Source organism: Salmo trutta, unplaced genomic scaffold, assembly GCF_901001165.1.
Source record: "Salmo trutta unplaced genomic scaffold, fSalTru1.1, whole genome shotgun sequence".
Lineage (NCBI taxonomy): Eukaryota > Metazoa > Chordata > Actinopteri > Salmoniformes > Salmonidae > Salmo > Salmo trutta.
This window is the reverse complement of record NW_021823073.1, coordinates 2,880,842-2,895,927: the sequence shown is the minus strand read 5'-3', so window position 1 is coordinate 2,895,927 and position 15,086 is coordinate 2,880,842. Positions and strand designations below refer to the sequence as shown.

General features: G+C 45.7%; 1 protein-coding gene across 6 annotated transcripts in view; it reads right to left on the bottom strand.

The window, feature by feature from the left end:
* Window positions 1-5,545: 5,545 nt before the first annotated feature.
* Window positions 5,546-15,086, bottom strand: part of LOC115188735 (cyclin-T2) — a 142,994-nt gene continuing 133,453 nt past the window's right edge. Inside the window, exons 2-9 of one of the 6 annotated variants that reach the window (XM_029747529.1) lie at window positions 14,551-14,632; window positions 11,147-11,275; window positions 10,985-11,045; window positions 10,598-10,660; window positions 10,361-10,406; window positions 8,663-8,826; window positions 8,296-8,366; window positions 5,546-8,162 (exon numbers count right to left, since the gene is read on the bottom strand). In XM_029747529.1, the coding sequence (XP_029603389.1) occupies window positions 7,053-8,162; window positions 8,296-8,366; window positions 8,663-8,826; window positions 10,361-10,406; window positions 10,598-10,660; window positions 10,985-11,045; window positions 11,147-11,275; window positions 14,551-14,632 (1,726 nt within the window). In that variant the 3' untranslated portion in view covers window positions 5,546-7,052. The other 5 variants (XM_029747528.1, XM_029747530.1, XM_029747533.1 and 2 more) reach the window with 5 other exon arrangements.

Genomic DNA, 15,086 nt, shown 5'->3' with positions numbered 1-15,086 from the left:
GGAGAGAGAGAGAGAGAAAGAGAGGTCCTAAATATCATTACTAAGCTACAGACAGACAGCAGTCTGAACACCTCTGTCACCCCTGGATACATCACCACTTTCTGCACCTCTTCAATCACCCCTTCACCCTGCCTGTCACCTGCCTAATGAACACACAGCCAATGACATGCATTTAATGAGGACCAGGCCTGTCCACAGTCATCCACACAGTGGCTGTGAGAAGAGATTAGACACAGAACACAGTCCTTTTCACACTACAGCTACACAACACACAGACACAAACTACTGTACACTGCAATAACCCTAGTTAATCTGATCTCCTCAGACTAGTCTGGATCAATTCAGTTTGAAATGGGTCCAAGGTAAGGACTACCTCCATAGTAACCCTGGTCCAAGGTAAGGACTACCTCCATAGTAACTCTGGTCCAAGGTAAGGACTACCTCCATAGTAACCCTGGTCCAAGGTAAGGACTACCTCCATAGTAACCCTGGTCCAAGGTGAGGACTACCTCCATAGTTACCCTGGTCTAAGGTGAGGACTACCTCCATGGTAACCCTGGTCCAATGTAAGGACTACCTCCATGGTAACCCTGGTTCAAGGTAAGGACTACCTCCATAGTTACCCTGGTCCAAGGTAAGGACTACCTCCATAGTAACCCTGGTCCAAGGTAAGGACTACCTCCATAGTAACCCTGGTCCAAGGTAAGGACTACCTCCATAGTTACCCTGGTCCAAGGTAAGGACTACCTCCATAGTTACCCTGGTCCAAGGTGAGGACTACCTCCATAGTTACCCTGGTCCAAGGTAAGGACTACCTCCATAGTAACCCTGGTCCAAGGTAAGGACTACCTCCATAGTTACCCTGGTCCAAGGTAAGGACTACCTCCATGGTAACCCTGGTCCAATGTAAGGACTACCTCCATGGTAACCCTGGTCCAAGGTAAGGACTACCTCCATAGTAACCCTGGTCCAAGGTAAGGACTACCTCCATAGTTACCCTGGTCCAAGGTAAGGACTACCTCCATAGTTACCCTGGTCCAAGGTAAGGACTACCTCCATGGTTACCCTGGTCCAAGGTAAGGACTACCTCCATGGTTACCCTGGTCCAAGGTAAGGACTACCTCCATGGTTACCCTGGTCCAAGGTAAGGACTACCTCCATGGTAACCCTGGTCCAAGGTAAGGACTACCTCCATGGTAACCCTGGTCCAAGGTAAGGACTACCTCCATAGTAACCCTGGTCCAAGGTAAGGACTACCTCCATAGTAACCCTGGTCCAAGGTAAGGACTACCTCCATAGTAACCCTGGTCCAAGGTAAGGACTACCTCCATAGTAACCCTGGTCCAAGGTAAGGACTACCTCCATAGTTACCCTGGTCCAAGGTAAGGACTACCTCCATAGTTACCCTGGTCCAAGGTAAGGACTACCTCCATGTACTGTAGAAACTCTTGTCTGGTTACAGTCAACACTGTGAAATTCAGGAAGCTCCCGTGGGCAGAAGAAATATAAATTCAAGTTTTGAAGACCTTTATCAAAACCTACTATTCTCTCTGTCTCTGAAGTGCCCTTTGTTCCTGACATAAGGGTTATTACTGTGTCTCTAATGAAAGCTCTCCTGAGCCAGAGGAACAATTAGTTTAGCTCTTTAGAGAATCTAAATAGGATGAGCTGAGCTGAGCTTGCAGCAGACTAATTACACTTCTGGTGAAGAGAGGAAGTGAAGAGACTTCTGGTGGAGAGAGGAGGTGGAAAGAGGGGGTGAAGAGACTTCTGGTGGAGGGAGGAGGTGAAGAGACTTCTGGTGGAGGGAGGAGGTGGAAAGAGGGGGTGAAGAGACTTCTGGTGGAGGGAGGAGGTGAAGAGACTTCTGGTGGAGGGAGGAGGTAAGGAGACTTCTGGTGGAGGGAGGAGGTGAGGAGACTTCTGGTGGAGAAAGGGGGCGAAGAGACTTCTGGTGGAGAGAGCAGGTGAGGAGACTACTGGTGTAGAGGGGGTGAGGAGACTTCTGGTGTAGAGAGGGTGTGAGGAGACTTCTGGTGTAGAGTGGGGGTGAGAAGACGTCTGGTGTAGAGAGGGGGTGAGGAGACTTGTGGTGTAGAGAGCGGGTGAGGAGACTTCTGGTGTAGAGAGGGGGTGAGAAGACGTCTGGTGTAGAGAGGGGGTGAGGAGACTTCTGGTGTAGAGAGGGTGTGAGGAGACTTCTGGTGTAGAGAGGGTGTGAGGAGACTTCTGGTGTAGAGAGGGGGTGAGGAGACTTCTGGTGTAGAGAGGGGGTGAGGAGACTTCTGGTGTAGAGAGGGGGGGAGGAGACTTCTGGTGTAGAGGGGGTGAGGAGACTTCTGGTGTAGAGAGGGGGTGAGGAGACTTCTGGTGTAGAGAGGGGGTGAGGAGACTTCTGGTGTAGAGAGGGGGGGGAGGAGACTTCTGGTGTAGAAGGGGTGAAGAGACTACTGGTGTAGAGTGGGGGTGAGGAGACTTCTGGTGTAGAGAGGGTGTGAAGAGACTACTGGTGTAGAGAGGGGGTGAAGAGACTTCTGGTGTAGAGAGGGTGAAGAGACTTCTGGTGTAGAGTGGGGGTGAGGAGACTACTGGTGTCGAGTGGGGGTGAAGAGACTACTGGTGTAGAGAGGGGGTGAAGAGACTACTGGTGTAGAGAGGGGGTGAAGAGACTACTGGTGTAGAGGGGGTGAGGAGACTACTGGTGTAGAGAGGGGGTGAAGAGACTACTGGTGTAGAGAGGGGGTGAAGAGACTACTGGTGTAGAGAGGGGGTGAAGAGACTACTGGTGTAGAGAGGGGGTGAGGAGACTTCTGGTGTAGAGTGGGGGTGAGGAGACTTCTGGTGTAGAGAGGGGGTGAGGAGACTTCTGGTGTAGAGAGGGGGTGAGGAGACTTCTGGTGTAGAGAGGGGGGGAGGAGACTTCTGGTGTAGAAGGGGTGAAGAGACTACTGGTGTAGAGTGGGGGTGAGGAGACTTCTGGTGTAGAGAGGGTGTGAAGAGACTACTGGTGTAGAGAGGGGGTGAAGAGACTTCTGGTGTAGAGAGGGTGAAGAGACTACTGGTGTAGAGTGGGGGTGAGGAGACTACTGGTGTCGAGTGGGGGTGAGGAGACTACTGGTGTCGAGTGGGGGTGAGGAGACTACTGGTGTAGAGAGGGGGTGAGGAGACTACTGGTGTAGAGAGGGGGTGAGGAGACTACTGGTGTAGAGGGGGTGAGGAGACTACTGGTGTAGAGGGGGGGTGAAGAGACTACTGGTGTAGAGAGGGGGTGAAGAGACTACTGGTGTAGAGAGGGGGTGAAGAGACTTCTGGTGTAGAGAGGGGGTGAGGAGACTTCTGCTTCATTAGAAATTACGAGGTGAGGTGATGGCTGGAATTTCAAACAAGACACTCACCAAGCCAGGCTGTGAACGGCACAACTCACCCAGTGGTCAGCCACCCGTGTCCTCAGAGGGCTGCGACTATGAGCCTGAGTGGTTCCTGTTAATCTGCTCACACACAAGACAAGACTTTGTTTGCACTGTTGAAGACACTGGATGTGGTCATAGAGGCATTCTTGAACGTACATGTAACACATGTACAACTGTTGATTGAATATTCTCTACGACAGTGTACTCTACATTCACTGCCATAGTATTTGTTAACCTAGATATCAACACAAAAATGTGTGTACTTTCCTCTCTGTCCTCACTCTAACTCTGCCCTGGCCTAGACACAGCCCAGCTCAAATAGGTCACACTATGGGCCATAATTAGCTGAAATGTCAAAGATGGTGAATTATTGATGACAAGGGAGGAAACCTCAAATTGACTGGTTTCAACTGGTTTTTAAAGGGACAGCTGGAGCTTTGGGGACAGTTATACTCGGGGACACTTTTGCAAAGTTTCACCAAATAAATATTTGCTTGAGTTTTGCACTCTGTGAGCAAGGCAAGACTGCTTGTCACCAGAACATATGATGGTTTTTGCCAGCTGGGGACTTTGTGGAGAAGAGAACCATGAATTTATTTCTTACTGAGGGACATATTGTATGATGATATTAATCTCCTATGTAACTACCTACACCTGCTAGTTCTGCTGAGTCTGTACTGAGCTGGCAGAATGAAGCACCTGGATGATCCAAATAAGACCAGGATGTTACTTCCGTAATACATCCATGAGCACAATACAGTGACAACAGCCATTAATCAGACGGTCAGTGCCGGCGCTACCGGGCGGCAAAACCGGGCTTGGACCCCCAGAGAGATTTTGTCCCAAATTGACACTTTTCTTTCGATTGGCGGGAGATTTTCATGCGAATGTTAAAAAAACGGCAGAAAAACAATATGCGCATTTCTCAACCAGTGATGTTTCCGCATTCGCATGTACCGAATAAAAAATACAAGTTAAATGGATGTCCATCACATTTTCAACAATACTGATTATTTCTCACAACAACAAAAAAAAAATAGCGTTACATAACGAGTGTATTGTACCCAGTGCGGTATTGGCACGTGCGCTCCAGTCAACAGCTCAGATACACTACCTACATGATCAGATTATTATGGACAACAGAGAGAGATTCTTCTAACATCATGTCACCAGAATAAAGAACCTAGATATTTATTGGAAAGGAGCATCAAGCTCATCACCTTGCTCTTTCACCACCTCTGTGAATTTCATCAGGTATTTCATCTGTAGCCTAACGGCATGCTTTACGATGAGAAGTACTTCATACTTCGATATGATAGTTATTATAGCAATATTTGCGCATAAAATCGTTTCCACCGACATTTCTCGCATAATACCGACACAAATAGATCCCACCTTGTCTAGGGTATTTTGTTTACCGACAAATGTTCCGTTTGCATTATATCTGTCATTATATATTTGATCAGACACATTACTTTAGTTGCATAATAAAAGATTGGATCATGGAACCTGGCTACAGAGATTGAAATAAATTGTTCACTTTTGCACAGAGCTAGTTCCGTTAAGTGTTGGTAGAGTTGTCTCTCTTGACATAACTCTACAAAAATACATTCTAACTATGGAATCCATATTAGGAAGTCCCTTAGTTTTCAGACGAGGGAGACTTCCTGATATATGCGATCGGAGAGGAATAGGCAAAGTTAGACTGGTTTGTTCTGGTCAATATTATTATTGTATTTTTTTATATAACTAGGCAAGTCAGTTAAGAACAAATTCTTATCTACAATGACGGCCTACCCTGGACGATGCTGGGCCAATTGTGCTCCGCCCAATCACGGTCGGATGTGAAACAGCCTGGATTCGAACCAGGGACTGTAGTGAGATGCAGTGCCTTAGACCGCTGTGCCACTCGGGAGCCCCGATATATTTTAATCTTTCAAAAGATCTTATCTGATTGGTCAAAAGACCAAATTAGCACCAAAATATTAGAATTGGGCTGCCGGTGTAAACGCAAGCATAACTGCTCAATGGTCTTTTTGCCAGACCAAGTGACAACTAATCAATGATTGAACAGCACCACCCAGTGGATGTATGTGGTAGCACAAATAACCATTATAAAATACACAAGACCATGATGTGTTCGTGTGTAAAAACGACAGTTTTACACGTTTATTTGGGTTCCCAGTACACACATTAAGGATTTGTTCAATAGTGTCCGCTTTAGGACCTCCTAATACACTGTTATGGCAGAATAGAATGTGTGGTCTGAGAGTGTAACAAGTCAACTGACTAGCTAGTTATAACTCAGAACTGCAGTCCTATATACAATCACCTCTAGAGATATTTTCATAGGATGGCGGTTGGTTAATTAGACATTTATCAATATTGAAGAATAGCGACTTGTTGACGACTTGTTACAATCACAAGGCTTTTTGTAAATATGCCGAGATCTTTTAAATGCACTTCACAGCAGATATAACGTAAACTTCTTTTATAGCTCTAGAATAATCTGCCGTACGTTTTAGAGGCACAGCCTTTGGCATCCACGTAGTTGGACAGTAGACAGCATATGGCCCGGTCCCCAATCGACCCCTAGACCCTAAGCACTTGAGATCCCACAAGTGCATAAGGGTGTCTCTCTCAAAACGGCACACTATTCCCTATGTAGTACACTACTTTTGACCAAGACCCAGTGTTTTTCCCAGCTGGGAACTTTGCGGGCCCTGGTCAAAAAGTAGTGCCCTACATAAGGAATAGGGTGCCATTTTGGATACACCCATAGGGTCTATGAGGTGTTGATCTGGGAAAGGGCCTTTGTATGTCCTCTGACTAGCCATGTGTGATGAGTTGGATTGCCATCATATACAATGTGTGTCCTCCCATTAGAAGACAAGCACACTGAAACAGCCTCTACGGTAAGATAGATGCTGTACTTCTGCAGCCTTCAACCAACAAAATGACAAAAGTTATACATCTCTACAGATACAGGTATTACGCCAAGAGAGGAAGATTTATTTCGTTCTTTATATCAAAAAAGTTTTGAGACCTGAGTATTTCAAGGATTAAGGTTGTTTCTTAACATACAAAAACAAACACGCATTTACGTGGCCACTCTCTGAACCTCCACCAGCCTGCTATCTTCCCTTATGTGATTGAAACATGCACATCATTAATAGCAAATAACTCATAAAAAGGCAGACTTCTCTTTATCTCTTCTTAAAAGAACAGAATTAAAATCTGGAATTTTGTCAATCACAGAACCAGTGAACGTGGCTCCTAGGGGTTTTTAGCAAGCAGACAAGTAGCATTACAGCACTGTGTATATATCATGTTGTGGACATTTCTGAAGATCCTTAAAGCATCAGTAATTATTACCGTGTGTGGACAGGACTGACTGACTGGGTGATGAAGTTACTTTCACATAACTTCAAAGTTATAAAATCATTTTTTACTTATTTTTAAATCATAAAAACCTATTTTTTTTCAGAATTATTTTATCTCTATCCAACAACTCCTGCCTAGCCTACTATCCAGATCTGTTTGTCCAGTCTTGCCCACTCAAATGTCAAGCCAAACATGTTTGGACAGAGTTGGCAAGAGAGCCAAACAACCTGTACCCAGGCTAAACGACTAACTCTGAGTTTACAGGTTCATTCCCTGGGCACTTAGCAGAGAGTCCAGCATGTCAAAAGTGTCTTTGTAGTCGGTGTGTTGGCCGTTAGACCCCAGCACTCCATTTGACCCCTCCGGGCCACCGTGGTGTCGCTCCACAGTCCTCTGGCCGCCACCACCGTCTGAAGAGTAGTGGGAGGAGCCTCCGGCACCTTTGGAACTCCTGCTGCTCTTAGCAGAGTGGTGGTGGTTGTTGTGACTACTGACATCAGGGTTGGCCCGTTTCCTGGAGGAGGAACTGGAGCCCCCCAGGTCGCTACCATGGCCACCGAGGACTCTGAGTGCCAGGGCGGGGTCGATGGCCCCTCGGCCGTTCCCGCTGAGGGCATAAGGGTGCGAGTGGCTGTGCTTGGGGTGTCTGCTGGGGCCAGAGTGGTCTTTGTACTTCTCTTTGCCCTGTGGGACACCAACATGGCCGCCCTGGTCCCTCTCAGCTGAGACTTTGATTCTCATCTTTAGCTCCTCGTTGCTGGCCGCAACGCCGTTCTCAACCGCCGAGGCCTGTGGTGGGAGACATCGTGTCTTTTTAGAGCTGGCCTTGTCCCTCCTGCTGTCCTCGTGCTGGGGGACACCCTGCACAGAGCGTCTTTTATGGGACTGGTGGTGAGGGAGGGCGGGGGACTGGTACATGTCCACACCGCTCTGCTCCTCTCGGACCCCGTTCTGCATGGTCTGCAGGTCTGCTGCCTGTTTCTCTCTGTACTTATCCAGGGAGAGTTTCTGTGGGGGGCGGGTGAAGGGCGAGGGGTTATTGGGCAGGGCCTGTGGATGCTTGCCTGCACTGGCCGTTTTGTGTTCGTGTTTGCCTGATGGGTACTTTGAAGGGATGGCTTGAGGAAGAAAGGCGAGGCCCTGGTCCAGCCCCAGCAGCTCAGCGTGGTCCCCAGCCAGGGCCTGGTAGGGAGGGAACGGAATAGACATGTCGTCTAGTGAAGCCATCTCCCCAGAGTCTGACAGAGACGACGAGAAGAATGAGTTGCTGCCGGCCACACCGGTGATGCCGTCCAATGAGGAGGTCCCTTGGAAGGAGGTGTCGCCCGCTTGGCTGTCCATCTTGGGCTTCTTGGCAGCTTGCGTGGCCTGGAATAGCGATGTGGTGAAATTCAGTTAAAAAAGGGCAACACCAAACAATTCCACCCCAAATGTCAGTGAAGTAGTAGCTACTAGGGCTAAATGCTGGAACACTTACACCAGTTGTGAGAGCAGAACCTACCCTCCAGTTACGTATCCTTTTCAGCCTGCTGGGCGTCTTCTCCAGAATCTGCAGGAATTCATTGGTCAGCTCTACGTCAGACACAAAGACAACTATTAGAACCCTGAAGGAAGTGACGGGTCAGCTCTACGTCAGACACAAAGACAACTATTAGAACCCTGAAGGTTCAATCCCTGCGTTCACCTTCATCACATATCCCCCTGCGTTTCTGTGCAGTCTGAATAAACAAGAAATACTAAGAGGGTGGAATTCCACTATAGACCCCCGAAGGTCTTGGGTTCAACACCTTCAATCAAGTGTTCCAAATTTCCTGGCCTATATCCCCCTGTCCTTAAAATTAAATGAACAACACTAAAATGTTTCTGACCGTCCAGCAGTGTGAGCGTGACGGTGCGGTCCAGATACTCCCACCAGTGTTTCCCATCAGTGGAGACCGGGATCTCCCAGTTGGACCATTTACAGGCCAGGTGGATGCAGACGCAGGCGATGACTGTGGGCTTGTGCTGCAGGCAGAACGTGGTGAGGTGGAGGCTGTCGGAGGGAAGACCACAGAGGAGACACCCGTTAGCTACAGTTCTAGGGTTGGAATACAGGACATTAGCACTAGCCCTGGGACATGGCTGAAGACACTATGGAAGTGGTTCAAAAACCTTTCCCTGGGAACTCCCAGATGTTTCACAATTTTGTTGCAGCCCTGAACTAGCGCACCGATTCACCTAATCAAGGACTTGACAAGTGGATTCACCTAATCAAGGACTTGACAAGTGGATTCACCTAATCAAGGACTTGACAAGTGGATTCACCTAATCAAGGACATGCTGATTAGTTGACAAGTTGAATCAGGTGTGCTAGTTGTGGAAGGGCTGGAGGTCCCCAAGGAGGTTTCAACCTCTTCTCTATGGTGTCTCTAGACTAGAGCCATGTCTCTGGTCTAATAAAGCTCAGAGTACAGCTGATCTGCATGCATACAGTACATATTATAATACTGCCTTCATATTCCAGACTGTTGAGAGAGTGGCAGAGGCACGTACCCCGGTGGTTTTCTATGATGGATGATCGTGGCTGTTTCTCTTACCATTTCATACAGAATCTTACCTTATAAAACTGATACATACATTGAGGACAACCTAGATGGTAAACTTGTTCTTTGAGAGTACTAAGCTTGTTTTCTAAGGATAATTGATGTCCACCAGCCACCTGCTTTGTTCCAGTCCAGCCTGTCAAGTTATGCCATCTCACTCATACCTTTGCAAACTTCCTTTTTAATGTCCTTTTTCAAAATGGTTCAATAGTCTTACATTGCAAAAATCTGGGCAATACATTAATTATGGAAGTATCCTTTTGACTTCGTAAAAATATATTTTTTTGCCTTCTGTCCAGACATTGTATATTGCTGTTGATAGGATAGCAAAATTATTCATCTAAGTCAGCGCAAGTACAGTTACTAAAATTTAATTTAGGAAAATACTGAACCTATAATGAACTGTAATGTTTAGATTCTACTAAGGTAAAGAAGAGGATACCTATAGCATACAAGTCATTCATATATTAGAGAGAATTATGGATGATCATTTTACTACTGGAGTATTAGGTGTCAATTATTACTAAGAATTTGCTTGTTACCCTTATATATATTAGCTTCTATTTGTCAAACATAAATCAAGAAAATAAAAAACCATTATTAATACTTACCGGGACAGATGCTATAGTTTACATCTTTTCACTGATCTTTAGTGGCAAGCTATATTCAGGCTACCAATTGTGTTTTAGGAAGGAGGAGACATATGCACTCTGTAGCAACCAAACGGTCAGTGAGGACAGTCTACAGCGCCACCAACACGTTCACATTGTGCATTCAACCCCTATGTGCCAACACTGAGCCCTTGTACAATACACCGCACTGCTGCAGCCTGGCTGGCTGTCCGGTACCACCCCTAGAGGTTTCCCAGAAACCTGCCTGGCGCAAAGAGGGCGTTGGACACAGGAAGGGGGACCTGCAAGTACAGGAAGCTATAGTGTGCCATCACAGTGCAACATAGTGGGGGGGCGGGGTCAGGATAACAACCTGTTGGTAGCCATGAAATAGGAAGTCTGTGCCAAATCCTTGCTTGCTGTAATAGAAGGAAGAGAGGGGTCAAAGGTTAGCTCGGAGTCTCAGACTAGCACTGGAATGAAATAAAATGACAACATATTATTAGAACTGGTTACTACATACAGCAGAGGTGTAATAAAGGGATACGTGTCTGTGTGTCAAAGATGAGAGAAGGTGATAAGATGGAAAGACACAGGAAGAAGGCTGTACCTCGCACTAGCTGGGAACATCTCACAACATCAGTGTGAGGATGTTCAATTGTTATTTCAAAACCTGAAAACAATATAATGGAACATGATTAGACATTTCAAAGGCCCACTGGCCATCCAGATGCAAATGAACCAAAAAGTACCACAACTACGTCCCAAATGGCACCCCATTCCCTTTATAGTGCACTACTTTAGACCAGGGCCCACTGGGGTAGTGCACTATTTTAGACCAGGGCCCACTAGGGTAGTGCACTATTTTCGACCAGGGCCCACTGGGGTAGTGCCCTTGTACAGTAAAAGCATTTTACTGTTTGTAAAGCATAGGGTGCCCTTTGGGATGCAACCCATGAAGTTTCCATGTATCATCCATCTATAGACAGATCCTTACCTAGCGTCTGCAGTACTATCGTTTCTAGTATCACCAGCTCCTGAGCTTGCTGATGGTATGCCTAAAGTTCAACAGATTTCATATTTGTAATGTGTCTCTCTCTCAATATCACCATGACAAGAGATCCACATCACAACACCCAGGTACAGAGGCCTCACTTACATTGCTCTTGGTGTCTAGTGGGGCATCCTGGGGGTTGACGCAGGCGTGGGCCACTTTGATGACATGTTCAAGCTTCCTAGGTTGTTCCTCAACCTTCGCAGCCAGGAACAAGGTTGTTTGGGAGATGATCTGTAGAAATAAAGACATTAAGGTTGGTCGGTATCCAGGTTTTCATATCGTCATACCGTCCTTCACTCATCCCAGGATTTACGGTATTACAGGCTTAGTGCACAAGGGCGAGCCAAAAAACGGGGTGAAACGCCTATTGGAAGTCTATTACCAGAATGCTAACATAATGAGCACAAGTAATAGTGAGGCTGCTAGCTAAATATGCTATCGAGCACAAAATAATGTTTTCTTCAAAAACAGGCAGTCCAGCTCATAAAGTTATACATATACAGGAAGGAGCTACCGCGGGGCGGCAGGAAGCCTAGTGATTAGAGAGTTGGACTAGTAACCGAAAGGTTGCGGTTAGAGCGTTGGGCCAGTAACCGAAAGGCTGCAAGATCAAATCCCCGAGCTGACACGGTATAAATCTGTCGTTCTGCCCCTGAACAAGACAGTTAACCCACTGTTCCTAGGCTGTCATTGAAAATAACAATTTGTTCTTAACTGACTTGCCTAGTTAAATAAAAATACAAAAAAAAAAAAAACATTTTTGGTGAGTTTGTACATTTACATGGGAATGTGAATTAGAGACATTGTGCAAATGAACAATACGGGTTGTGGAGCAGCATGTGTACACGCTATGTTTGTGTGCAGTCTGGAGTCGCTAGGCCAACAGGCCTGCCTGCTCTGAGAAGATAGGGGAGAAGCAGACGGGCCCAGAACGGAGAGGAAAAACGCAAGGATTTGTTTTTTTATTTCACCTTTATTTAACCAGGTAGGCTAGTTGAGAACAAGTTCTCATTTACAACTGCGACCTGGCCAAGATAAAGCACAGCAGTTCGACACATACAACACATGAAATAAACAAACATACAGTCAATAACACAGTAGAAAAATAAATAAAAATAATATACAGTGAGTGCAAATGAGGTAAGATAAGGGAGGTAAGGCAAAGAATAGGCCATGGTGGCGAAGTAATTACAATATAGCAATTAAACACTGGAATGGTAGATGTGCAGAAGATGAATGTGCAAGTAGAGATACTGGGGTGCAAAGGAGCAAGTTAATAAATAAATAAATACAGAATGGGGATGAGGTAGTTGGATGGGCTGTTTACAGATGGGCTATGTACAGGTGCAGTGATCTTTGAGCTGCTCTGACAGCTGGTGCTTAAAGCTAGTGAGGGAGATATGAGTCTCCAGCTTCAGTGATTTTTGCAGTTCGTTCCAGTCATTGGCAGCAGAGAACTGGAAGGAAAGGCAGCCAAAGGAGGAATTGGCTTTGGGGGTGACCAGTGAGATATACCTGCTGGAGCGCGTGCTACGGGTGGGTGCTGCTATGGTGACCAGTGAGCTGAGATAAGGCTGGGCTTTACCTAACAGAGAATTGTAGATGACCTGGAGCCAGTGGGTTTGGCGACGAGTATGAAGTGAGGGCCAGCCAACGAGAGCGTGCAGGTCGCAGTGGTGGTTAGTATATGGGGCTTTGGTGACAAAACGGATGGCACTGTGATAAACTCTACTCAACAAATTGGATGCAGTCTTGGAGGCTATTTTATAAATGACATCGCCGAAGTCGAGGGTCGGTAGGATGATCAGTTTTACGACGGTATGTTTGGCAGCATTAGTGAAGGATGCTTTGTTGCGGAATAGGAAGCCGATTCTAGATTTAATTTTGGATTGGAGATGCTTAATGTGAGTCTGGAAGGAGAGTTTACAGTCTAACCAGACACCTAGATATTTGTAGTTGTCCACATATTCTAAGTCAGAACCGTCCAGAGTAGTGATGCTGGACGGGCGGGCAGGTGCAGGCAGCGATCGGTTGAAGAGCATGCATTTAGTTTTACTAGCATTTAAAAGCAGTTGGAGGCCACGGAAGGAGTGTTGTATGGCATTGAAGCTCGTTTGCAGGTTTGTTAACACAGTGTCCAAAGAAGGGCCAGAAGTATACAGAATGGTGTCGTCTGCGTAGAGGTGGATCAGAAAATCACCAGCAGCAAGAGCGACATCTTTGATGTATACAGAGAAGAGAGTCGGCCCGAGAATTTAACCCTGTGGCACCCCCATAGAGACTGCCAGAGGTCCGGACAACAGACCCTCCGATCAAGCTGCAGTGGCAGCTGTACAGATAACTAATCCAAAGGCTTTGACACCTCAAATGCCACTATGACATTACTCATCCTAATATTTATACATTTCTTAATTCCATAATTTTACTTGTGTATTGTTGTGAATTGTTAGATACTACTGCACTGTTGGAGCTAGGAACACAAGCATTTCACTACACCCGCAATAACATCTGCTAAATACGTGACCAATAAAATGTGATTTGATAGATGAGAATTCACACATTATCAGCAGACAGCGCTCTGACTGATGTGTAGTTACTTTTCAACGATACTTTTCTCTATGTAGCCAGTCTACTTCTCTCGGGTAAAACGGCAGATTAACTGGCTACATTCTTTCTATGATAAACAGAAATATGATGGCCATGCATCGTTTTCGCAAAAGAAATACATAGCTTTTTAAAATCGTAAGCTCATTTAGCCTACTTGTGTGGCTGCCAGCCAAATAGCATTGCAATTCTGTCGTCATCAGATTAAAATTATGCTTATTTTCTGCCGAATGTGTTGTATTTTCTGTGAAGAAAAACTATAGTTGCACATCCCCGATCACTCTGAGGCAAAACACACTTGACTTTCAATATAAAACACGACCTCTGTCAATACAAAGTCACCTGCTCCGCTTTCCCCAGTTTTGCTATTTACAAACAAACATGTGACTGGCTCAACTGTTCTGGGGGAACTAGTGTAGGTAGTCCAGTGTGGCTCAGCTGGTAGAACATGGAACTTGCAACACCAGGGTTGTGGGTTCAATTCCCACTGGGGACCCGTACGAAAATGTATGCGCTTAGTACTGTAAGTCGCTCTGGATAAGAGCATCTGCCAAATGACTAAAATGTACAAGTTGACTGCAGGTATTTACTTAAAGTAGCTACAAATATAACAATGTATAGAAAAACTTCTATGAAATAGTTTCAACGTTATAGAGAGCACTGAACTGGCTATTTCCAAATAACCCGCTATACTGCCCAAGACGACAAGAAAATCCATCAGATCTCCCTTGACAGTTGTCAGCCTTATCCGAGATCTGTTTGTGCTGCAAGTCATTGTCACACCAAGCACAATGACTAAGAGTTGGCAAGACAGCACAAAGAGATATAGGAAGAGGAGAGTTAGAGAATGAAAATACCAACAAACAAAAAAATCTGTTACAATTGAGATGGTGATTACTTACATTCCTATGAAACTTAGTGAAAGAGTGAATCATATAAAATCTATGCATGTAAACGATTGCAGTGTTGATGATGAGTTGAGAGCTGAATACAAGGGTTAAGGTATTCCAAGTGATATGCGGAAACAACAGAAATACTGCAATCAATGCATAAACTATTCTAACATCATAGCTGGCTGATGTCATTTACCGGTAGCTGGGTGACAATCCACCTAGCTTTGTTCCCATCTCAGCTAGTTAGCTCAGGTTCACTAACGTTACTCCAATAATGAGACACAGCTGACCAAGATGTCACAACTAACTACCTCGTGAGATATCATAAACCATATTATATATGTTCATAAAAATGATTAACTAATAGTTACTCGTACATCCAGCCGGCGGAGTAGACGATAACAGAGCTGCTAAGGCGAACGTCTAGCAGGCCAAAATAATAGCTACCGTTAGCTGATCACATAACAGAACGAGGTTAGCATGTTAGCTATCTAGTTAGCTGAAGAACTAGCTAGCGTAACAACTTCAAAGGTTACCGTTACTGC